We start from the raw sequence: 25474 nt of genomic DNA, 5'->3' as shown, positions 1-25474 counted from the left end.
AAAAGGGTTAGAGAATAAGACGGAGAATATCTTATTGCCCTTATATAAATCCATGGTTGCCCACATCTTGAATACTACGTACAGATGTGGTCCCCTCATCTCAAAAAAGATATACTGGCATTAGAAAAGGTTCAGAAAAGGACAACTAAAATAGTTAGGGGTTTGGAATGGGTCCCATATGAGGAGAGCTTAAAGAGGCTAGGACTTTTCAGCTTGGAAAAGAGGAGACTAAGGGGGGGCTATGATAGAGGTTTATAAAATCATGAGTGGTGTGGAGAAAGTGAATAAGGAAAAGTTATTTACTTGTTCCCATAATATAAGAACCAGGGGCCACCAAATGAAATTAATGGGCAGCAGGTTTAAAACAAAAGGAAGTTCTTCTTCACACAGTCAACCTGTGGAACTCCTTGCCTGAGGAGGTTGTGAAGGCTAGGACTATAACAGGGTTTAAAAGAGAACTGGATAAATTCATGGAGGTTAAGTGCATTAATGACCATTAGCCAGGATGGGTAAGGAATGGTGTCCCTAGCCTCTGTTTGTCAGAGGGTGGAGTTGGATGGCAGGAGAGAGATCACTGATCATTACCTGTTAGGCTCACTCCCTCTGTGGCACCTGCCATTGGCCACTGTCGGTAGACAGGATACTGGGCTGACCCAGTATGGCCATTCTTATGTTCACCTTTCAGTTGTCATATTAATCTCCATCTTTTCTAATTTAATTAATAATTTCCCATGTGGAACTGCATCAAGTGCTTTACTGAAATTCAGGTAGATTAGATTTACTGTATTTCCTTTGTCTAGAAAATCTTATCCTCTCAGAGAGAGAGAGATCAGGTTGGCCTGGCACGATCTACTTTTTATAAAACCATGTTGTATTTTATCCCAATTATCGTTTACCTCTGTCTTTAGTTACTCTCTTTCAGAATTTGTTCTAAGACTTTACATACAGTTGATGTCAAACTAACAGGCCTTTTTTTTTCTTTTCTTAAAAATAGATGTAATATATTTAGCAATTCTCCAGTCATGAGGTATGACGACCTACGGGGTGGATTTTATTTAAATTACTAGTCAGGAAGACTCAATTTAATCACAGATTTCTACATAAAAGTGCATTCTTGTTGGTTGTTATAACCTTAATACATATTCTTCACAACTCAGAGATAGAGGTAGGTTTCATTTTTAGACGGTACACCCTTTACATTTTTTAAGTGATTTATTTTGAAAACTTTTCAGATTAATTTTACAGCTATATCAGAACATGAATGATTGGTTATTTCATTTACCAAAGGTAATTGAAGCAGATGTTTATGAAGTCCCTGGGAGGTGAATTATCTCCAATTCAACAGTTTAATCATTAATATATGGAGGATTTTCTTGCCATGCTGTATTAGGAGGAGGACATCACCAGACAGACATTTAAATTGTTTCATTTAACTAAAACTACAACGTTATGTATTCTGGATTTTTTTTTCTTCAACAGCAAACATATAATATTTTAACAAAACAAGCATATGAATGTTTGAATTTAGTTAAACATTCAAGTTTTTTAAAATCAGGTTTGTTTTTGTTAAAATTGTTTTTAACTAAAATAGTTAAATTAAATATTTAAAAAAAAATTAATTGACTGTGTCAGTCAGGTCAACATGAGAAACTTAAAATATTGGCTTCTGCAGCTAACTCAGTCGTCTCTTCATCTTCATTTTCCTGTTTGTTCATAATCTGGAAAAGAAAAACAAGCTTTCCTGCTTTTTCAGGTCCCAAATGATTTCTCAATTTGGAATGAATTAGTCTGAAGGAAGAAAATATTCTTTCTACACCGGGAGAAGAAGCTATTGTTGTTAAAAGTGAGATTATCACTTCAACAGTCTCTGAATCCAAGTGTTTAGGTGACTTCCAAAGTTCACTGGTGTGACTTTCTTTAAAACATCAGCAAACATATATTTCTTGAAGGTTCACCCTTAGTTCTGAAGCTTATTATAGTTGGCATTGTGGAGGGATGATTGCTGGATGTCCATGTCATAGCCATCTCCTCTTCTTCAGCAGTTAAAGTTTGACCCTGGTACCGAGTATTGAGAATATTTGCAAGAAAATGAGCTGGAGATAGTGCTTGTCACATTTGGGCTTTTTTTTTTTTTTTTTTTAATGCTTGCAATTTAACTCTGTCATTGCATATTTCTCTTTAAAATCTCACTCAGTTCCTTCCAGATTTCAACAGTATCAGCAATAAAACAGCTATTTCCCTGTATTTTGTTCAAGGCTACAGAAATAGGCTTCAGGATACTAAGCATGTGTCCAGCATTTCTCTTAAACCCAGTGTTGAGAACTTTGGCTGTGACAGAGCCATCTATTTTTTCACCATTTCGTTCGCAAACAGATTAGGGCAGTTCTTGATATAGTGCTCAAAACAGTTCACTACTGAGTTCCATCACACATCTTGTGGGAGAGTTAGCTTGGTTCCTTCCACTCTTTTCAAAGCAGCTGCTGCAAAGTGGTTGTTACAGAAGTATTTTTTAATTTCAACAACATTAGCCTTTATTTCTGGAACACTGAAGTCTTTGGCTGGGAGGTGCATCAAATGAGCACTGAAACCGTATGTTATTAGCTTGGGACTCTCTTCTAAATTTCTTCTCATCTTGGATACATTTGCAGCATTGTCTGTGACCAAGCTGCATACTAGACATATGAATTTTTTTTCACAGTTTGTTTTAGCGAACAGAATGTCTTCTGTAAGGAAAACATTCCCTTCTTCTTTTGTCACACAAGCACTTACAACAGGATCATTGTGGACATTGCTCCACCCATCAAGACTCAGGTTAACAATTTCACCCTCTAGGCCTTTTGCACACTGCTCAATTTCTCTTTCATACACTTTATCCAGCAATTTACCTGCGACATCTGCTCTGTTGGGTGGACTGTATCCTGGTCTTAATGACTGAACCATGTTAATGAAGTGTGGGTTCTCAGTCATACAGCAAGGACAGTTTGTTGCATTAAAAAAATGGGCAATTTTTTCATCAGTTACCTCTTTTTGTAATCTGCTGGTTCTTATCACAAATTTTTATTTTTAGAGAGGGATTGGTTTCTGGATGATGGAGATTTTTTTTTTTTTTTTTTTTCCCTTTTCGCTACAGGTGATATACTGTGGCTATGTGACGTATGTGATGTGACTGAAACACTATCACTGGCAGATAACTCTCAAACTATAGAAAACGATGGTGATCTTGAACATGGATAGTCTTCAGAATCCTGTATGTTGAGGATGCATTCTCCTAAATAAAACAAGTCAATGCAGTTATTTAATTATTATTACCATTCTGCTCATTTAGTATTACTCCATTGCGTTCAGTAACACTCAGTACTATTTTAAAGGTGAAATTGTAAAAGGAAGATATGTCCATTTCAGATTTTTTTTTTTATTACAACTGCATCTAAAATGATGGTACCATGGAGTAACAACTATATTTTTTTGCTCAAACATGAAAATTCAAGAATAGTCCAGAAGGAAGACAGGCAGTCCTTAAGAAAGAAGTATGAAATAAGAAAGGTTACCAACCTGAAGATCCTGTATGTTCAGACATGTTCCTTTCATCATTTTCAACATAGCTGCCTCCTGAGAAGGAACACTTCTCATGATGTTGTTTCATTCGTGCACCAGGCCTTGGATTTCTTTGTTGCACTGTTGGCATTTTGCACATATGCTGTCTTACCCACAGATAGAGGAATTTCATTCAAATATTCCCAAACTGGGTCTCTTACAGCCGGTTGCCATTATAGGTTTTCCCTTCTAGTGAGAGAATGGTATGGTAGATCTCAAATCAATGAAGGCTACAGTCAGAAAGACCTCAAGACTTCTGTAATATGCTGCTCAGACAGTTTCCCTTTTGTTTCTACTGCCTGTCCCTCCCTTCTCACATTTATCTCCAGACTTCTTCTCCTTGTCCAGATCTATTCCGCCCCCCAACAATCTTCTGTTCCTTGAACTTTTTGAAACTTTGCACTTTTAGAGAGAGGTAAGGGATTGACTCTGTGTACACAAATTTGCAGAGGGACAATAGGGTTGAGGTCTGTTATTTCTCACCTCTATATATTATTTATTGATTTATTTAAAAATATTTTTGCTGTTAACAAGCATGTTATCTCTGGAGACACGAATCCATAGTTTGAGAACTGCGAAACTAAGCCTCTCTGATGGTATCTTCTAGACTGAGCACTGAGTCCCATTGGGTAGATAGAAAGATTAACCTAAATAATCTATACAGAAGCCCCTGGAGCCCCATAAAATTGGGTCCCTAATCCATGAACTATTGGAACTCATTTACAACACTTTTCTTAAAACATTACATGAATATATTGTCTCATACTATAGAATTAGAATTTATAGTCCCTATTCCATGATGAGATATCTTTGAACTATAATGTATCTTAATTAAAAAAAAATCAGATTTAAATAAAAAAATCAGATTTAAAAAAAAAAATTTTTTAAATCATTGATTTTTATCCACCCTGACTGCAGTTACACACAGGAAAAAAAAAGTGCAGAGTCAAGTACTCAGAAGTTCGGAAATGCCAGAATTAAAGTTTCAATGCAACCTTAATTTGCCCCCTTGTGTGTATGTATTAGGATGCAGTCTTTATTTACATGATCACATACTATTTTTTCCACAGGACCCTGCCTCATTCAGTGTACAGGGTGGACCAGCTCTAGGCACTCATAATTAATGGAACAGGGGTATGGAATTCAGAAACTCAGAACATTCCTAATTCAGCCTGTAAACCCATTTCCCAAAAATGGGTTTCCCATTCCACTGAGGATGTGTTTTCTTTTGATCCAAGTCTTAAAGTTAGCAGCCCACCCCTTTCCAAAAAAATCAAAACCAGAGATGATTTGCAATGGCAACTTCAGCCAGGACAGAACAGAGATAGGATCAAAATTGTAAATGTCTCCTCCTTCATGTGGTGTCCCTATGGGCATTTCCTTCAGATGCACATGCACCCATGTGCCTTTGATTGGAAATTTTTGTTAGGAGTGTCTATTCAGCCTGCACTGTGCTCTCGTCCTCCTTGTGCTGTGGTCCAAGGATATAGAGAGGTTTACCCGGGCAAGCTGCCCTCTGTTCCTTCTTAATTCCCCTTGGCCTGAGATGGAGCATCTAGTGTGCCTGCATCTTGCTTAGTCTCTAGCTTAGCATTACTGTTTTTGTTTTAACCAGTTAGTTTTAGTATATTTCAGTTTATTTCATATGTTAGTTATTTTACAGGGGGTTTTGGTATAATATTTCCTCCCCCCACCCGGAGAGCTTCGGGGGCAGGGTGAGGTTTGGTTTTGTTTTGGGTTTTTTTGCTGGGGTGTTCTGGGATCCCCATGATTAAAACCATCTTCTGCTGGGAATCCATCCTGATTAGTGACAGACACTGTTGGTGAATCCACTGTTTAGGAGATACTCGCATAATCTGCAGAGTGCAAGATCTGCACATCTTTTAACAACAGATTGAGAAATAACAGATTAAATCAAGTTTCAGCTCCTAACGATGGGAATAGGCTTTGTGACCAGCCTCAGGCCCAGGAAATCCCTCTGTACATTGACATCTGAGTATTCTTTACTGCTGCCCTGTTGACCTTCATTTCTTGGTCAATCCTTGACAGAAAAGACTACAGAAGGTACTCCCAGGCTCCTAAGAAAAGAAGTTCTAGTTCTCCTAGTAGAGAGACTCATCGAAAAAAGTCTGGTCATCTCGGAGACTGTGCTCCAGAGACCTCAGGACACAAAAGGAGTTTCATAAAGGCTCCAAACTACTCTGGTACTTGAAGCTCTTTGAAGACTTCCAGTTCTTCAGAACACCATGGTACCAGTCATACCTTGGTACTGAAACCAATCCAGGTACTATTAAAGCATGATAGACCTAGCAGAGGCTCCAAACACTCTACTTCACAGAAGTCGGTGCTGGTTATGAGTATCCAAGATGTTGGTATCCATAGAAGAGAGGCTATCTTCATCCTTGGTACCAGAGTCATCTAACAGGAATGTGTGTCAACTGTCAGTGCCATTGGTACCTGCCCCATCTTCCAAGCTGGGATCACAGAAGCAGGTAGTTCTCTTGGTACTGACACTGATTTCTGCAGAGTCTTTATTTATTTTTGGCTCATTTACACTTGGTACTGCAAGAATTTAGGTATTCTAGAGACTTGGTCATATCAGACAAGCCATAATCCCTCTTGTTAATGGGTTCCAGGTGCTTGTCCACACCAAAATCCACTTGGTCTCCAAGACCATATCTTTCACCGGTATCTCATAGATCTCCAGTACAGATCGCAGCAGACAGGCAGTTGCATTTGCTTCGGTTGTCCACTCCACCTTTGGACTAAATCAAGGATGGTTCCTCAGACTCCCAAATCTCTGTATGGGGATCCCCTGACTGTTCTAGAAGAGACTTTCTTCCATCTTTCTATCCTGCCAGGAAATCTGAGGGCAGATAACCTTATGCCCCTCTTTACCTGCATGACCAGCGTTGTATCCTCCCTCCTTTGCCTTATGGTCAACTTCAGTGGCCATACTGGAACCTCTGGGCTATCTGCTATCAGCAGTTCTTGAAGCCTCCCAGTTCCTCCCATGGGGATTGTTGAGGGAGACACTCTGCCCTCTCATCACTCCCTCCTTAACAGCCTCAGAGCGGACAAGGAGGTGACATCACAAACTAATATTTCATCAGCCTCCTCAAACAAGCCCATAATGCCACTTCCACCTTCTCTTGCTGAGTATTTTAAGCAGTTTTAGGAATTGGTTAAATGTATTTCTGAATCGTTATAGATTCTGCCAGAAGAGGTCCAGGAGTCCCAACGTAAGGTTTTTTTGACTTCAACTTTTGGCTGAAAGGCTCTACCAGTGAATGAAGCAAAACTGGATCCTAGCAAAACCATCTGGCAAAGTCCAGCCACTGCATGCCTGCTTGCAAATGGGAGGACAAAAAAATTGCATACTGGTGAAAAAAATCAGAATTTCTATTCATTGACCCACCCTCCACTGAATTCTTTGGTTGTGGAAGCTGTCAATGAGCATAACACACATCATCAGATGAAGTTGATACGTTGTGTCAAGGAACAAAAGCGTCTTGACCTATTTGGACTCGAGCTACTTAACAGTGACTCTATAATTCCAGCCTGTTAATTACCAAGCCCTGGTGGTAAAATACAACTACATCAATTAGGATAAATTCAACAATTGTATTGATCACCACCCAGCAGAACATTGTAATCCGTTCAAAGCTGTCATCACCAAGGGCCAGCTCTTGGCAAGAACCTCGCTGCAAGCTTCCCGAGATGCAGCCAGCACAGTGGCTCATTCCATCTCTACTGTAGTTGCTATGCATAGAATATCTGGCTACAACTGTTTCACTTTTCTAGGGAGGTCCAAAATACTGTAGCGAATCTTCCTTTCTAGGAGCTTAACCTCTTTTCTAAGTCCTCAGATGAACCTCTTCGCACTTGAAAAGATTCCAAGGCCTTGCTCAGTAAGTAAGAGAAAATGTAGGCGATTGTACACGGCATAGAGAGCTCATCTGATTCAATACTATTTCTCCCATAGATCCACTGAACCACCTAAAAGAAACCCAGCTATCAAAGGAAGAGACTACGCACTGTGACTATTGCTGCAACCATCACCACCTAGCAGTCCTCTTTCTCCAAACATCAATGTTGATGATGATTTGGTCAAGGGCACGGAATATCCCTACAATAGGAATCTTCAGCTGCACCATCCTATCTGCCTCCCTCTCTTTGAAAACTGACGCTTCCATTTCCAACCAGCCTGGGAACTAATCATATCCAGCAAGTGGGTTTTGGAAGCCACAACACTGCGTTACAACAGTCAATTCACCTCCGTCCCCACCTTCCCCATCCCTTTTCAGGGACCCTTCTCACAAGCACCTGCTGAGTCAGGAAGTCAACTCTCCCCTATGTATAGGGGCCATAGAAGCAGTTTCAGCCAAGCACAGAGGGAAGGATTTGAATTCCAAGTTTGTTTTTTTTTCTGGTCCCATAAAAGAACAGAGGATGGAAACCAATATTAGCTCTGGCACTCCTAAACACCTTTATGAAATCACAAAAATTCAGGATGGTGACTCTTTCAGCTATAATTCCATTGTCAGATTCTGGGAATTGATTCTTGGCCCTCAGTCATCAGGATGTGTACTTCCATATCACAGTTCACCCCTTTGATAGGAGGCTTCTTCGCTTTCTAGTCAGCCAGTCTCTTGCAGTATGAAGTACTCCCTTTTGATTTTTTTCCTCTGCCTCAAGAGTGTCCTCAAACATATTAGCAGTGGTAGCTGCTCATTTGCGTTATCTGGGAATAATAGTTTTCGCTTACTTTGGTTGGTTGCTGAAGGGACAGTCGTACAACAAAACTCAGTGTGTCTGCCATCCATCTAATGATGTCTGTCTTCCATAGATTAAGATTTCAACTCAGTATTGAGAAGTCCACCTTGACTCTGGTTTAGCAAATAGATTTCATAGGGGCTTCTTTGAATTCCATAACAGCTATAGCTTATCTTCTGAGGGACAGATTTGTAACTCTAACAAACCTCATTTCCAAGCTGCAAGTAGGTCCCCAGACTTCAGCAAGAAATTGTCTTCCTATGTTAGTTCTTATGGCAGCATGTTTTTTTGTAATACACTACACCAGATTATGCCTTTGCTGCTTTCAAGGATGGCTCAAACAGTCTATATTCTGAACATACAGTCTAGACAAGCTCCTATGAGTCCCTCACCATGAATTGGACTCACTCAGTGGATGGAGGGACCCCTCTAAAGTCTGTGCAGGAGTCCCATTCATCCAGCTTCCTCCCACTGTCAGTATAACATCAGATGTATCCCTTATGGGATGGGGAGTGCACCTCGGGCAGGGGTGGGCAAACTTTTTGGTCCAAGGGCCACATCTGGGTATGGAAATTGTATAGCAGGCCACGAATACTCACAAAATTGTGGTGTTGGGGTTGCGGGAAGGGGTGCAGGCTCTGGCTGGGGGTGGGGGCTCTGGGGTGGGGCTGGCGATGAGGTGCAGGAGGGTGCTCTGGGTTGGGACCAAGGGGTTTGGAGGGCGGAAGGGTGCAAGCTCTGGGCAGTGTTTACCTCAAGCAGGTCCTGTAAGCAGCACCATGTTCCCCCCTCCGGCTACTACGCAGAGGCGTGGTCAGACGACACTGCGTGCTGCCCCATCCACAGCTCCCATTGGCCACGGTTCCCAGCCAATGGGAAATGTGGGGGCTGTGCTTGGGGCGCGGGCAGTATGTGGCAGCTTTAAGATGACATAAGACTGGCCATACTCGGTCAGACCAAAGGTCTTTCTAGCTCAGTATCCTGTCTTCCGACAGTGGCCTATCCCAAGTGCCCCAGAGGGAATGAACAGAACAGGTAATCAAGTGATCCATCCCCTGTCATCCATTCCCAGCTTCTGGCAAACAAAGCCTAGGGGTACCTCGCTAATTGCTCATTTTCTAAACACTAGTTTTAGAGCTTAGCAGGTGGAGGGGAAAGCAGCTTGAAGATACACATGCATATATTATATATAATTTTAAATTGAAAATTTAACAGCTGGATATTTAAGCAGAGACTGCTTTTATTGCTGGATAATATTGATAGGTCACTTTTCTCCTGCAAGCTTATAAAAGTACTGTACTTCTTGGGGAGTGGGGTGTTGGATTTTTTTATTTATTTTTTTTTTTTTACTAATTTCCATTTATCCTGACTGCATCCATCAAATAAACAATACATTTTGTAGCGTTACCTGTAAATCTTAGTTTGAGCATTTGTCCCCATTAACAAGACTCCTTGTATAAAAGGAATAAGTCAGCTGATATTTTTTCTCTCACGCGTGTGACTGGAGGCATCAATGAGGTACAGGCAAAGCTATCAGAGTTGGTTTTCTAATTAGAATTGTTATAAGATAGTACAATAAAAGTATAGAAAACTTTGTTTTGCCTTTTGTTCAGGAAACTGCTTGGATTGATGTTCAGTTTGAGATTTTGTAAAGCAAGCAGAATCTTTTATTTTTTTTTGATTAAATGAATCAGTAAATCCGTAATTGAATGTTGTTGTTATCTTAAGGTTTTCCTCGTAGCGGCAGCATGGATGTAATTATATCTAAAGAAACAGATCATGGGAAGAGTGCCGATATGACTAACTTTGATGATCTGGGACGAGATAGTTTGGGTGACATGTTCTCTCCAGTCAGAGATGGTAAGTTGTTAATATTGAAACTTGTAAGATTAGATACAGTGCAGATGAATTCTCGCTGTGTGCTCTGTCTGGCATCATTTTGTGCAGAACTTCTCCTTATAACAAGGCTCATGCGTTTAGTCTTGTACATATTGCACAGGATCTTATCTTTTTGCAGACTTTGGAAAACTAGGATTTTGTTTTAAGTAGGCAGATAACAAACTTTCATCAGAGCATATTTGTAAAAATTGGTTATAAGAAAATATCAGTGTTGAGTGTCAATAAAAATGCTGCAAAGAGTCCTGTGGCACCTTCTAGACTAACAGACGTATTGGAGCATGAGCTTTCGTGGGTGACTACATGCATCCGACAAAGTGGGTATTCACCCACAAAAGCTTATGCTCCAGTACGTGTGTTAGTCTATAAGGTGCCACAGGACTCTTTGCCGCCTGTATAGATCCAGACTAACACGGCTACCCCTCTGATAATAAAAACGCTGCCACTGTGGTCTTTTGAATACTTATTGTCCGAGATGGGCCTGTGGTGCACAGTCTAGATCCAAGTTTTCCCAAAGTCCCGGGATCCTGGTCGCACCTCAGACTCTTTCCCTATGATACATATTTTTAAAACTTATTAGAAACAAAAGTAGGAAATAGACTAATGTGCGCTCAAGTACCCAGAAGACAAATTAATAAGCAAACGATCAGAGGCGTTATTTGTATTGATTTCTAGGAGCTTATGTTGATGGGGAAGTCAGAGTAGTGCCTCTGCTTTCGCCTTTGGGCTATGATCCTGTAAGCACACGCACTAATGTGGACCTCTGCACCTGTGGGCAACCCTATTGGAAGTCGTGCATCTGTACAAGTAGAGCCCTATAAATCTGCGGAAACAAATTTTGTATCTTGAGCCCCACAAATCTGTTTTTTATCTGTGGACCGTTTTTGTAGATCGGATGCAGATACAAACTTTATATCCGTACAGCGCTCTATGCAAGAGTCTGTACTAGCACGTCTCAGTGCAGAAGCAGGAGTTCAGAATACAGAAGCTGTTCCTGTTTCATAGTTCAGTTAATTGCTTATTTTTAAACTACGGTGTTGACATAGAAAACTGACACAGATTCAATCTATACAAGTTTTAAATTGACCTTTTTATTTTTGTCAATATTTTGTAGATGTTGCCATTTACAAAACAAATGAAGATCTTCCAGGAAAAGGAGATGGTAAGCGCTTTTGCAGTGCATTTCTGTTTACCGTCAAAGTTAAAAACAGAAGAATCCTGGTTAGCCAGGGCATTATGCCAGCTTTATGCTGATATGGTTCCATTGAAACCAAACCATCCATGCAGTCAAACATCGGTGGAAGTGCACTGGTATAAAATGGATGTAATAATGTCAGAGCCCAATGTGTATAACGTTTGGTGTGCTGTGTAACAGCAAATCATAACTGTTTTAAGAAAAGCATTCCTGTAGGTAATCAGTAGTGCAGGATGTGGGTTTTCTCTCCATGTTTGCTTGTTTGATTATGTGTTTATGAATACTTCAGTGTAAGCCAGAAAAGCCTTTTGTTTTCTCTCTCCCTTTCAGGTTTGGCTTTGCAGCCCTACTTTCCTGGTTTGGATTTCCTCCCCCAATTCAACACTGTGTTTCCCATAAAAAGAAACACAGTAGGTGTTTGCATGCAAGGGACACGTTCTAGCCCATTACATGCATTTGTGGGCTCTCCTATTAAAGAAGAAGATGAGCATCCAAATCAAGATGCTGAAGCTACAAAAATAAGTATTGGAAAACAAGAATCTAGAGAACCCTTGAAACAGGTACTCTACGCTAATTCTTCTCATAAATGATAGTTTTTTGTTTTGTTTTTAAGTGTATGCCTCTTACCTTTTACCTGCAATAAATACTTTTTTTGCTGATGGGGAATTTGCCAAAAATTGTTCCAGCTAATGTGTACTAAAAGGACTGCAAAATAACCCTTATATGTCACAATAACTTTACGGTATCTCTGTTTTACTCCAGTTTAGACCATTCTGATTCTTGATCTCTTTAAATGTCTGACTTACAATGAATCACTTTTGAGAAGTCTATTGTGGTCTTGAGCAACATGATATTTGAGTTTACATCCTTTTTTAAAAAGTCCTTGGCATTATAATACATTGAAACCAATGAAGACAAATTATACAACCATGCAGAATATTTCTAATTTCTGAATAGTTGGGAGCTATTTCTTCTTGACTTAGAAAGCATTTTCCACAAAACTCTTAGGAATTAGAAAGGGGAAAGTGTCATTTCTTTTGAGGTGGTCTCTGCTTACTCCTCTTTATGAAATCTGCTTCCACCTCTGTTGCTGTTGAGATTCAGGAACTCTCTAGAAAGCCATGCTTGCAGCACTGAACCTTTACAGCTGAATTTACAAAAGGCCCACGTCACTCCAGTTCTTTTCTTTCTGTAGCTAGCTTTGAGTATCAGTTGGTTATGAGGCTGATTTTTGTGTCTCAAGAATCTGTTGTTCTGGGTCCTCTGTTAGTGTCTGGATCTACCCAGATAAGAGAGATGTGGTACTAAGCCAGCACCTGCCAAACATCATCATCTTCCACTGGAACAAGCCACAGCAAGTTTTCCCTTGATGTCAGGGTTTTCTTTAGCTTTGAAAAAGTCTGTTGCAGCACAAGACTTTTGGGCACAGTCTCCTGAGTTTCACGCAGGTTCTCTATCTGAGGATGTTTCAGGCATGCCCTCGTGAGCAAAGGTAAAAAAACCTGAGAGGTCTTCAGGTCCAGAAGTCTTGGCACTATCCCAGAAAGGGAATAAACATGTAAGCCCAAGAACTGTGTGGCCAGGGCACTGTTGAGTCTGAAGCCTCTCTTGGCTTTTCTTGTATTGCCAACTCCCTGTTTTTCTGCAATTGTGGCTCACGTGGGACCTGTAGCACCATTACCAGAACATATGGCTTCGCTACTGGCTAGAGGAGATAGTGCTCTTCTCTTTCTAAGAGAATAATTCATCTGCCATATTTTTTCTGCTGAGAGGAAAATACTGTATTAGTCATGAATAGTGTGTCTGTTTCCTTCAGCAATAGTAAGTAGATACTGGGTTTTACCATTCTAATATTAATGCAAAGCTAAGTTGTTGGGGTTTTTTTTTTTTTGAGGTCAGCTTCAAGGATATGCTGTAAATATTTGTATTTAAATTTTAGTTTTCATTAGTCACTAGAGTTTGTTGGAAATTTTTTGGCTAAACACTTTCATTAAAAAATGCCAACTCAGCAAACCAATTTTTCTCCCCAGAAACTTTTAGTCCTCTCTGAAATGTTCCTATCTGTGTAACCTGATGTTTAGGGCACTTCTGATTTGGAGCAGGTCTCCTACATCCCAGGGGTTTCCCTAGCTGCTAGGCTAATGGGTATTCTGGGATTGGTGCTCTCATTTCTGTGAAAAATGTCAAAAGGTCTGTTTTATTTTGAAACAGAACAAAAGCAAATTCCAAAATCTCAAAATTTGGGGGGAAATGGAATCCTTGTTTTCTAGCCAGAACTATTTGTTCCAGCTTTCCAAGCACAAAAATACATGAGGCAATGTAGATCTTAAAATGTAAACTGTCATTAAGTACAACTGAAGTGTTACAATTATTGCTGTTTTTAATTTGACTTACAAGCTTTCAAAATTGAGCTCATCGAATGCTGAGTCTGGAAATTCAAATACTCCACTTTTGCCCACTGTAATCAAGACTCCAGAAGCAAATGAGAGGCTAGGGAAGAATATTCAGGCACTCTTGATGTCTGATTCACCAGTAAATGGTACTACCTCAGCAAGTAAGTGTGTGGAAGTTGTCTGGTTTTACAAGTGGTTATTGTGTGTTATGATACCTGATGTGAAAACTGTCACAGAAGTTACTTTAGCATTAAAACTGAATAAAAGGGCAAGTAACTGTGAGGAATTTTTTTGTTTATAGTATACTAAGTATAACTTGAGCTGCTTAGATGTGTGATAAAATAATCAAAAGCATCTAAGGGCTTGTCTACATGAACACTTAGTTTGCAGCAAGCTTGGGTGTAACTATAACCTGCCGAACAACCTGTCTGTGTGGACCTTGCTGCCATGCACTTAAAGAAATCCCTCATGCATTCTGATCTACTCCCATTTCAAAGTCGTGTAGCTGAAAGTGCACTAGGGAGCTTTTAGTCTGCGGCAGACTTACACCTCAGCTTGCAGCAAACTGTCTGTGTAAACACTCCCAAATGACTTGGGAGCCTAAAGGCCAGATCTACAAAGGTGTTGAGGTGGTTAAAGATGCAGGTAGGTGGTTAGTGGGATTTTTCTAAAGCACCTGAATAAGACCTATATTTCAAGTGCTTTTGTAAATCCCACTAAGCACCTAGCCATATCATTAGTACCTTTGTAGATCTGGCCCTTAGGCTCTCAAGTCACTTAATCTTATGAGTAAAATATTCAACAACATAGAATCATAGAAATGTAGAGCTAGAAGGACCCCCGTACGTATGTTATCTAATCCAGTACCCTGCTCAGAGACAGGACTAAGTATTATCTGGACCACTCCAGTTGGTTGTTTTGTCTAAGCTGTTCTTAATAACCTTCAGTGATGGAGATTTCACAACCTCCCTAAGTAATTTGTTCTAGTACTTAACTACCTTGACAGTTAAGAAGTTTTCCTAATGTCTAACTTAAATCTCTCTTCTTGTAGTTTAAGAGCATTGCTTCTTGTCCTGTCCTCAGTGGATAAGGAGAACAATTCAGCACCCTCCTCTTTATAACAACCTTATATGTACTTGAAGACTGTTATCATGTCCCCCCCGAGTCTTCTCCAGACTAAACAAACACAGGGCGTTTTTTTTTTCCGGATTTTCCTCGAAGGTCATGTTTTCTAGACCTTTACTCATTTCTGTTGCCCTCCTCTGGACTTCCTCCTGTTTATCCACATCTTTCCCGAAGTGTGATGCCCAGAACTGGACACAGTACTCTAGTTGAGGCCTTATCAGTGTTGAGTAGAGTAGAACTACTTCTCGTGTCTTGCTTACAACACTCCTGCTAATACATCCCAGAATGATGTTAGCTTTTTGTTGAAACAGTATTACATTGTTGACTCATTAAGTTTGTGATCCATCTCTTAAGACAGATGCTTTGTGGAGTAACTGAAGTTTTCTCTTACTCTCCTCCAGATTCACTCTAAGACTCTTCATTTTTCTTCTTTAGGTCCAAAGATAACTTCCTCTGTCACTGCGGGAGTTGCCAGTTCATTATCTGAAAAAATAGTTGACACCATTGGAAGTAATAGACCAAATGCACCTTTGACATCAGTTCAAATTCATTTCATTCAAAATATGATACAGGAAACGCTGGATGATTTCAGGTAAAGTCTGTTCATGCAGTGTTTGGAATATTTCATTGACTTGATTTTTTTAAACTGAATTTTATAATTTTATAAGAAGTATTTAATACAAACTCTGGATGGCAAAACAAATCATTCAATTTTGGATAATCAGAATTCAACTTTTCAACTAAAGTATGGTAAATATGCTGTAGATATTTCCATTGGTCATCAAGCTGTCTTACTAATATTAGGGTTTCTGTTAGGACTGTCAAGCAATTAAAAAGATTAATCGCACTGTTAAACAATAATAGAATACCATTTAAATATTTTTGGATGTTTTCTACATTTTCAAATCTATTGATTTCAATTACAACAGAGAATATAAAGTGTACTTTATATTTTGATTACAAGTATTTGCACTGTAAAAAAAAAAAAAAAGAAATAGTATTTTTCAATTCACCTAATGCAAGTACTGTACTGCAATCTCTATCATGGAAGTTGAACTTACAAATGTAGAATTTCGTACAAAAAAACTGCATTCAAAAATAAAACCATGTATCTAATATTTTAGAGCCTGCAAGTCCACTCAGTCCTACTTGTTGTTCAGCCAGTCGCCCAGACAGACAAGTTTGTTTACGTTTGCGGAAGATAATTCTGCCGGCTTCTTGTTTACAGTGTCACCTGAAAGTGAGAACAGGTGTTCTCATGGCACTGTTGTAGCCAGCATCACAAGATATTTACATACCAGATGCGCTAAAGATTTATATGTTCCTTCATGCTTCAACCACCATTCCAGGGGACGTGCGTCTAGGGTTGCCAACTTTCTAATGGCACAAAACCAAACATCCTAGCTCTACCCCTTCTCCGAGGCTCCGTTCCACGCTTTCTACGTTCCCCTTCTTTCGGTGGCTTGGTCTCCCCCACCTTCACTCACTTTCACTGGGCTGGGGCAGGGGGTTGGGGTGTGGGAGGTGGCTCCATGGTGGGAGGTGGGGCAAGGGATTGAGAGTGCGGGAGGGGGCTGCGGGTTGAGGCAGGGGGTTGGGGTATAAGAGGGGGTGAGGGCTCTGGCTGGGGGTGTGGCCTTTTGGGTGGGGCCATGGATGAGGGGTTCAGGGTGTGGCAGGGGGCTCTGGGCTGGGGCAGGGGGTTGTGGTGCAGGGGGGCCTTAGCTGTGGGTGCAGGCTCTGGGGTGGGGCTGGGAATCAGGAGTTTGGGGTGCAGGAGGGCGCTCTGGGTTTGGGGGGGCCTCAGGGCTGGGGCAGAGGGTTGGGGCTCGGGGTTGGGGAGTGGGCTTATCTCGGCTCTTGGTCAGTGACGCAGCGAGGCTAAGGCAGGCTCCCTGCCTGTCCTGGCTCTGCACTGCACTCTGAAAGTAGCCAGCAGGTCCAACTTCTGGGTCAGGGGGCCAGGAGGCTCTGCGCGCTGCTCTCGTCCGCAAGCACCACTCTTGTAGCTCCCATTGGCTGCAGTTTCTAGCCAATGGAAGCGCAGAGTCAGTGCTCGGGGCAGGGCCAGAGCCGCCGGGGTCCCTTTTTGACCAAGCGTTCCAGTCAAAACCTGGCAAGATGCCTGGCAATCCTGCGTGCATCCATGCTGATTATGGGTTCTGCTCGACAACAATCCAAAGCAGTGCGGCCTGACACTTGTTTTTTTCATCTGTGTCAGATGCCACCAACAGAAGGCTGATTTTCTTTTTTGGTGGTTTGGGTTCTGTAGTTTTCTGCATCGGAGTCTTGCTCTTCTGAAAGCATGCGCCACACCCAGTTCCTCTCAGATTTTGGAAGGCACTACAGATTCTTAACCCTTGAGTTCAGTGCTGTAGCTATGTTTAGAAATCTGACATTGGTGCCTTCTTTGCGTTTTGTGAAATCTGCAGTGAAAGTGTTTTTAAAATGAACATCAGCTGGGTCCTCATCTGAGACTGCTATAACATGAAATATGTGGCAGAATGCGGGTATCACAGAGCAGGGGACATACAATTCTACCCCCAAGGAGTTCAATCACAAATTTAATTAATGCTTTTTTTTAAAACAAGCATCATCAGCATGGAAGGCAGGTCCTCTGGAATGGTGGCCAAAACATGAAGGGGCATATGAATGTTTAGCATATCTGGCATGTAAATGCCTTGCAATGCTGGCTACAAAAGTGCCGTGCAAATGCCTGTTCTCATTTTCTGGGGACATTGTAAATAAGAAGAGGGCAGCATTATCTCTTGTACATATAAACAAACTTCTTAGTCCTAATTCTTGTTCAGCCAATTGCTAAGACAATGTAGACTTTAGGCTCTGAAGTTTTACATTGTTTTCCTATTTTGTTTTTGAGTGCAGTTATGTAAAAAAAAATCTACGTTTGTAAGTTGCACTTTCGTGACAGATTGCACAACAGCACTTGTATAAATACTATTTCTTTTGTTTATCATTTTTGCAGTGCAAATATTTGTAATCAAGAATAATATACAGTGTGATTTCAGTTACAACCCAGAGTACAATATATATGAAAATTGTAGAAAAACATTCAAAATATTTTATAAATTTAAATTGATATTCTATCATTTAACAGTGATTAAAACTGCAATTAATCGCGATATAATTTTTTGAGTTAATCACGTGAGTTAACTGCGATTAATCGACAGTCCTAGTTTCTGTATCTCCTATCACTGAAGTATCAATGGTCCCAATATTGCAAACTTGTAAGCCTGTGCATAACTTTATTCATGTGAGTAGTCCTATTGATTTCAATAGGTTGATGCCACAATGGGGACTACTCATATGAATAAATTTTACATACGTTTGCAGGATTGGTAAGCTACATGCTTCTTGGGTAAGCTAAAGTCTACATGATGAGTTCCTTAGTAGATTTTATGGAATCTTCTGTTGCTTCTCCCTTCTCTAGAAATAGGAGTTTCTGCTTTGGGTACTAACAATTTTGGGATATTTTTCTCCCCCCCCACCACCACCCCCCCCCCCCCCGGGGCCCAATCCAACTCACAATGAAATCAATGGAAAGGCTGATACGGACTTCAGTTGCAGTTAAATCAGGTTTGATATGGCTCAAGTTAGAGTGGGAAAGATTTTTACCATCTTAACATTTTTGAAATGATGCACTTAAATAGAGATCACTAGAGCATTCATTTTAATATGTCAGGTGTTGCTGAGACCTATTGAAGGGTTTTTTGTATCTTATACTTTGCCTTCACTTCTGCTTTTTTATTTTTTGGTGGAAATTTATTGAGCCAATCACAGTATATATATAATTTTTTTTTAAACAAGAAAATAAATTATTCAAAGCAATGCTTTGAGCTTTTCTCAGGATCTAGATAACTGCAAAGCTATTAAATCAGTTATGTACTGCAGTATTGGGTGCAACTCTACACAAAATGAAGCCTGTATTGTAAATGAAGAACGTTGATTGGCATCCATTTAGTTGTGCGTGTGGAGCTGTTACTAAAAGTTCTCTCACTTTATGAAAACAGAATGCCTCCCTAAAAGCCGAAGGAATGGCTTTTTAAACAGCTTAGCTCAAAATATAGGAACATTCACCATAAACCTCCTAACTCATTGTATCGTGAGTCCAGTGCATTGCATTTGTTGGAATTCAAGATTTTGGAAATGAAGAGGAAAAGAAACACTAGATGACCTAGTGGATTTCCCTGCTGGTAGAAAATTGTTCCCTACAATTTATTTTTTAGTGTTGCTTCCCTGCATTGTTTGTGTCCGAAGAGTCGGTCTTCTATTGGGAAACTGAGGAAAATTTTTCTGGTGTGACATTCAGCCTGACCTTCACTCTTTCTTGCTTTTGGCTTTAACTCAACCAGTTTAGCCCATGTTAAAGGCAGTGTGCCTTGTGATTATTAAGTTTTTAAAACCAGTTAGTTGGAATTTGTTAGCTAACGACGCACCTTCAAGTCCTAGCCTAGACAAGACCAAAATGCGTCCAGCCTAGACAAGTCTAGTCCTAGCCTAGACAAGGCCGACTGTGACTAAGGCAGCAATGTTTGCAAAGAGCCTGATACAGCTCCGAGGTGTAAACTGCCCCATTCATTTTAGTGGTTGGTAAGGCAGATAACAGTTGTGATATTTCAAATGTGAGCATTGTTAGGTATTTCACTGCTCATCAAAGCATGTAAGAAAGGAGAGGAAATGCTAGTCTACGCTACAAAGGCTTTGCTGGTACAGCTGTGCCAATGCAACTATACCAGCAAGGCCTCGTAATGTAGACTCAACATATTCCAGCAAAAGGAGTTCTTTTGTCAGTATACTGAAATCACCTCCTCAAATGACAGAAGCTGTATTGGGTGCCAAAGGGCTCTTGGCAGTATAAGCTGTGTAGGGACAGGGTTTTTTTCCAGCATAGCTATGTCAGGAAGAGGTGGGGTTTTTCAAACCTCTAACACACTTACCTGTGCTGGCAAAACTTTGTAGTGTAGACTTGCCCCAGTAACTTTATGAAGTTCCACAGTTGTGTAGGGTTTTAACAACACCTGGTTGGGTTGAAATGGAGAGGAGGTGGTTTTAGACTCCTAGAGGGGCTCAGGCTAGCTGTGACAGATAGATAGTTTAACTAAGGATTTATCCACCCCTGGAAATATCCCAAAATATCTATTCCTGAATAATTATTATAGATTGGTCCCTCAGTAGTCCTTCTTTGCACAGGTTTGAACCTGAAGTGTTTGATCACTCATTGCCGGGAGTTCTCAGAACAACAAAAAACCCATCAGGGTTCTGGAGGGATTAATTTAGAGCTTGTCTACACCTCAGAATTTACCAAAATAGCTATTTTGGAATAATTATTCAGAGATAGTTATTTTGGTATAAGCTCCCATGGGACGACTTACTCCAGACTGAAAGTGCCTTTTGTAAATTGGACGAAGGCACTCTTATTCCAGAATAAGAGTATCCACATAGGGACTTATCCCAAAATAACTCTTCGATAATTATTCTGAAATAGCTATTTTTCATAAATTCTCAGGTGTAGACAAGACCTAATTTAATCCCTCCAAAACCCCAATGGGTTTTTTGTTCTTCTGAGAACTCTCAGCAATGAGTGATCAATGGTACAATCGAACCAGACGTGTGCAAAGGAGGACTATTGAGGGACCGAACTAGGATGTGATGGGTTTGTTTTTTCTCTTTGCATTCCAAAATTTTTGGAGTGTTGTGGGGAGTGTCTGTATCCCCCACTTTTACTCCCATTTTCTTTTACAAACTTGGGTCTAACTTGTTGTGCAGTATCACCTCAGGTCTTCCTTATTCTTTTCAGCCTGCACCAGCACTCTTACGTTTGTGTTGGCTTTGGTTCTCTCTCCTCCATGGTCCCCCTCCTTGGACTGAGAATGTCACTTTGGATTCTTTCAAGCCACACATCTCCGAACATGAGCCTGGGCTTGTGTTAATTTTTATTTTTTTGAAACAGATCCTTTGTTTGTTTTTTTTACATAGCACTCCCTAAAGTCTTAGGTTATTTTGTGTCTCTTTCAAAGGTCATTTTATATTATTTCTATAGGCTGTTTATACAAACAGAGATGTGGCACTGATTTCTACACGGATTTTCTGTTGAAAAAATTGCAGGCCAATTATATAGATGGAAATTAATAATTTTCACACAAATTTACTCTAAATAGAAATGTTCTAAATTGTTTTGGTTCTTGTGATAGTCTTTCTCATATGTATACAACATTGTATAATCTTCTCTTTTTTTATTATTCAAAACATTTTCTGGGGTCTCACAGTGGCTTTGCTGTGATTTGACAGAACTATTGCTATGCTATTATCAAAAACTACTTCTCCTATGACACTGATTAGTGTCATTCCACCTACTCCAGAAGTGCCTCTCTCTCCTTTTTTTATGTATTTCAAGAGAAAATACCATAGCTGCTTATGTTTATAACCTCCAGGATTTAATCAAGAAATACAATAAAAATGTATATATTTTCCTCCTGTTCGCAGTCTTCTTCTTGTCTTTCCCCTTTCTTTCCCCACCCCCAATTCTTAAGAAAAAGGTTCAGCTTCCTCTTCTGTAACTCTAGGGAAGTCATCCCTCGAATGAAGAAAACCAAAGCAAAACCTTCAGTTCCTTATCAAATAAACCAGGGAGCATGGAAGGAAATTGAGGCAAGGTGGCTAATGGTGGAAGCTCATTGTGTGCCAGGAGGAATATGTTTGAGTGAGGAGAGGAAGGGTGGGGAGTACCTGCCACTCTTGTTTCAGCCACTGAATTTTAGCAACCGCACAATGTAATGGTATATATTACCTCTTGGGTCTGATAAATTTTTATTTCTGCATCTTTTAAAAGGTTCTGAAAGTAGGAATCTGTGGGAGGCACTTAGTTTGTGGAAGCCAAGGGCTTGAATCTCCCACAGCTAACTTTTAATACAATTTGGTTTGAACATTTCAGTGCCAAGGGAAAAAAATTGAAAAAATGGGGAAATCAAAGAGAAATGGAGTATCTATAATTGTCTGTGATGCAAGTCTAAAATATTTGCATGTATATCGACCCAGCTCCCACTAACTTTAGTTTTAGATCATTGATATTTGTAGTGGGAGAAAAGCAGTCTTGGGCTATGACCCAGAAGTTTTGACCCTTTTATTGTAGATGTATTGATTGGCCTCTTAGAGAGGGTACAGAACCCTTTGGTCAGTTCCTGAGATTGGCATGTGTTCACTTGTGATCCAAATCTTTGGATCATTAGAAGAGTCTGACCATTAGAACAGTAATTAAAACAAATTTCTCTTATCGTTCTTCCAGCCTACAGCACTATATCCTCCTAATGTATTTATAATTGTAGTTGAATAGAATATAAGGGCCATCTTTCTTTGCACTTTCAGACTTTGAAATGTAATTAGTTGTTTGTGTAACAAAAAACCCCACATAAAACCCACAGTAGCATCAGTTGGAATAGCAGAAGCACGTTGTGATGTTACTTTCCAGGCTTAGGTTTTGGAAATGAGTTTAGGGATACCACTCCTCAAACAGGTAGAGATTAGTCAGAATCCCTATGTATCTTCCTTGATGATGCTCAACTCTTGTTGAGTTTACACAGCTTTTTTTGTGTGGAAAAACTTGTTGCATACTTAAGACTGTAGAATTTTTGCACGTAATGTCTTTGTTATTTATGAAAAATACATAATATCCTCTCCAAAATTACAGCACTTACTGGGTACACATTTTCTGAGAATATATAGATAAATCTATTAGTTTAAGTTAATTTTAACTTAAATGGATCTTTTAAGAAATTTAGCATTTGATGTCACTCTCGTTTGTCTTTGATGATTTTAATAACTAATGCAGAATCAAGCTTCCTATATAGTTGAAACTCCTTAAAATCACTTGAATATGCAGCATTAGACAACTTTTTAATAGGATCGGTGGCCATTTTTGCTGGGTTTGGTTTTGGTTTGTTTGTTTGTTTTTTTGACTGAAGGTTTCTTTCAGCAAAGGTTGAGAATTACTTTACTACAGAGAATCTCACAAATAACTGCTCTCTTTGGAAATGGCTGCCATCTCCAATGTTTTCAGTTGAACTAAGGGCACAGGCTGCCATAAATAATGATGGCCACTGCCTCCATTTACTTGCTTCACACAGTGCAAATCTTTGCTTTCTTACAGCGTAGAGGGTTCTGTGCTGCCAGAGAGCAGCTTGGCATCACTTCTATTGTGAACAAGAGGAGGTGGCCATTTTGAAAGAGGGCATTTTAATGGAGGGCATTCTCTGTCTCCTTGAGAATAATAGGAGGTGGCATCCATTTTGAAAGAGGGCAGTTCTTTGAATGATTTCTCCGAACAAGAGGATCATTCTTCCTCTGCTCCTGTAATGTGCATTCATGAAAATAGTGTCAAAAATTACAATAATCCTGACTACCTTTCAGAAAGCTACCCATTGATACGTGTCTCTTCATCAGGGGGAATACTTGTGTGCATGCAGGGGAATTTTGGGGTATCAAAAGATGAAATTGAAGGGCGGTGGCATGTGTGCAGGGGACTATGGAGGATGAGGGTTTGGGGAAACTGGGGTGTACATGCTGGCTGTTTGTGCTGCTCTGACAATGCAAAGCATGTTTAATTTGTCGGTGTGTTCTCGCTGCTTTGAATCTGGCTCTAAAAGATACTGCATATTTTCAAATCATTAGCAATATTACATGTAACATCCTCTGAGTTGCTTGTTTTGTGTTTTTATCTATGAATTTTTTAATTAAAGAAAAGTTTCTCTGGAAATTTATGTTAAGATGAAGCTCATCAGTTTACTATGGATGGCAGATCCCTTTAAAGAGCCTAGGTTTAAGGAGTGCCCATTTTGTAAAGTACATTTTCTAGCATCAAACCTACAGTTAATCAACTGGGGCCTCGACTGGGAGACTCTGCTCTGATCCATACTTTATGGAGTCAGCTAAGATTTTTTAGGAGAAATTCTAAGTCAGAATAAGTTGTGAGCCCTTACTCAAAATCTCAGACTCTGGATGTCTCGAAGTTTGGTGCCAAGAGATCCTGACTGTTGAGGTGGGTTGGATGGTGTGAAAGGCCTCTGACTCTCTTCTGAGTATTCTTCAAGGACTAGAAATTCAGAGAGGAAAGATGGAATTACACCTCTGCTCCCCAGAATCCATTTTATCTCCAAGTAAACTAAGAATAGTGGATTCATTAAGGTCCCAATACTGAGATTCTCAGGTTGCTAAGTGCAAAATTCTTATTTGAGGGACTTCTCTGTGCTGGGAGATAGAACTCAATGCCAAAGATTAAGAATCCAGTTAAAGATCTGTACTGATACTACTCAGAAGGGTTAGGGGAAGGTTACTTGCCAGTAAAAGGAGGTCTTCAAATAGCTCATCAGTATGGTTTCATATTCTCCACTCTCTTGGAGTTTACTGTAGAGTCTTAGGAAATGAGGACAAGGAGGTCATGCCTTCGTACATCATTTGACCTAGAATGTGCTGTGGTCTTGGAAAAGTCTGCATGGCCCATCGTAATCACTGTTCCAGACCATAATGCAATCTTCCACAAGAGTACCTTCCACAAGAGTGGACCTGTATTCATAATCTTCTTTAATTCCAAGTAGAGGTAAATGACTTTCATTTATTGAGCATCATCTTTGTGCATCGTACTCTGTGACTGAAGGAGGCTTTTCTCCTCCAACAAGGTTAACATTCAAATTGAACACTAAAAATACAGTCCAAATCTAAGATAAACCTATGATGCATCAGATGAAACGCCAATCTTGGGATCACTGATTAAAAATAAAAATGTATTTTTGTTGGCATTCCTGGTCCTGTTAGCAAACAGAGGACAAGCTCTCAAATGTTCTGTATTGCTCTGCTCTTGAAATCCTTTTTCAAGGATTATGAGCAAGGATTCATATAATCACTGGATGAACTGTTCTTGCAGAAACTTGGGAGTAGCAAAAGACATGGGCCATCCTGAATGACTTATTACAATTCTACTTGTCTTTCTGCACCAGGTAGTAGTAGGGATAGGCATTGTCCTTATTCCTGTGTCCAGGATATCCTATAGCGTTATAAGACCATTGGTTTTTTGGTTTTGTGTGTGTGTTTGGGGACTAGAGGAGAACTACTGTCTTTGTGGAATTGATGGGAAAGGTGTCATTTGGGACTTTTTATACTTTGTTCCCCCAGAGAAGCATGCCACCGAGACATTGTGAATTTGCAAGTGGAGATGATTAAACAATTCCATACGCAGTTGGTATGTACAAAGAACAATATGAAAATGTATATAAGTAATGCTGAAGTGTGCCTGCTGCTTTACAGATAAAACTGAAAGCTAGATGCATGCCTTACAACCTAAATAGAAAACATACAGAGAAGGGAGGGGGAAACACCTACATATTAATAGATGTATTAAACTGTTTCAAGCTAAACAAATGAAGTATTGAAGTCTAGTAGACTGCCAAAAGGCAAATGAAACTAACCAATAATGTTTTGATACATGGGA

The 25474-nt window shown here is 40.0% G+C and overlaps 1 protein-coding gene across 3 annotated transcripts in view; it reads left to right on the top strand.

Moving 5' to 3' along the window:
• The window catches only part of NEDD1 (NEDD1 gamma-tubulin ring complex targeting factor), a 59640-nt gene that overhangs the window by 30150 nt on the left and 4016 nt on the right, over nt 1-25474 (top strand). For all 3 annotated transcript variants that reach the window (XM_048835509.2, XM_075124271.1, XM_075124270.1), the window contains exons 9-14: nt 10099-10230; nt 11381-11428; nt 11792-12021; nt 13859-14015; nt 15415-15571; nt 25159-25225. In XM_048835509.2, coding sequence (XP_048691466.1) covers nt 10099-10230; nt 11381-11428; nt 11792-12021; nt 13859-14015; nt 15415-15571; nt 25159-25225 — 791 coding nt within the window. The remainder of the gene's footprint in view (nt 1-10098; nt 10231-11380; nt 11429-11791; nt 12022-13858; nt 14016-15414; nt 15572-25158; nt 25226-25474) is intronic.

Source organism: Caretta caretta, chromosome 1, assembly GCF_965140235.1.
Source record: "Caretta caretta isolate rCarCar2 chromosome 1, rCarCar1.hap1, whole genome shotgun sequence".
Taxonomy (NCBI): Eukaryota; Metazoa; Chordata; order Testudines; family Cheloniidae; genus Caretta; species Caretta caretta.
Note: the sequence above shows the minus strand (reverse complement) of the source record. Positions and strands in the feature narration are given on the sequence as shown.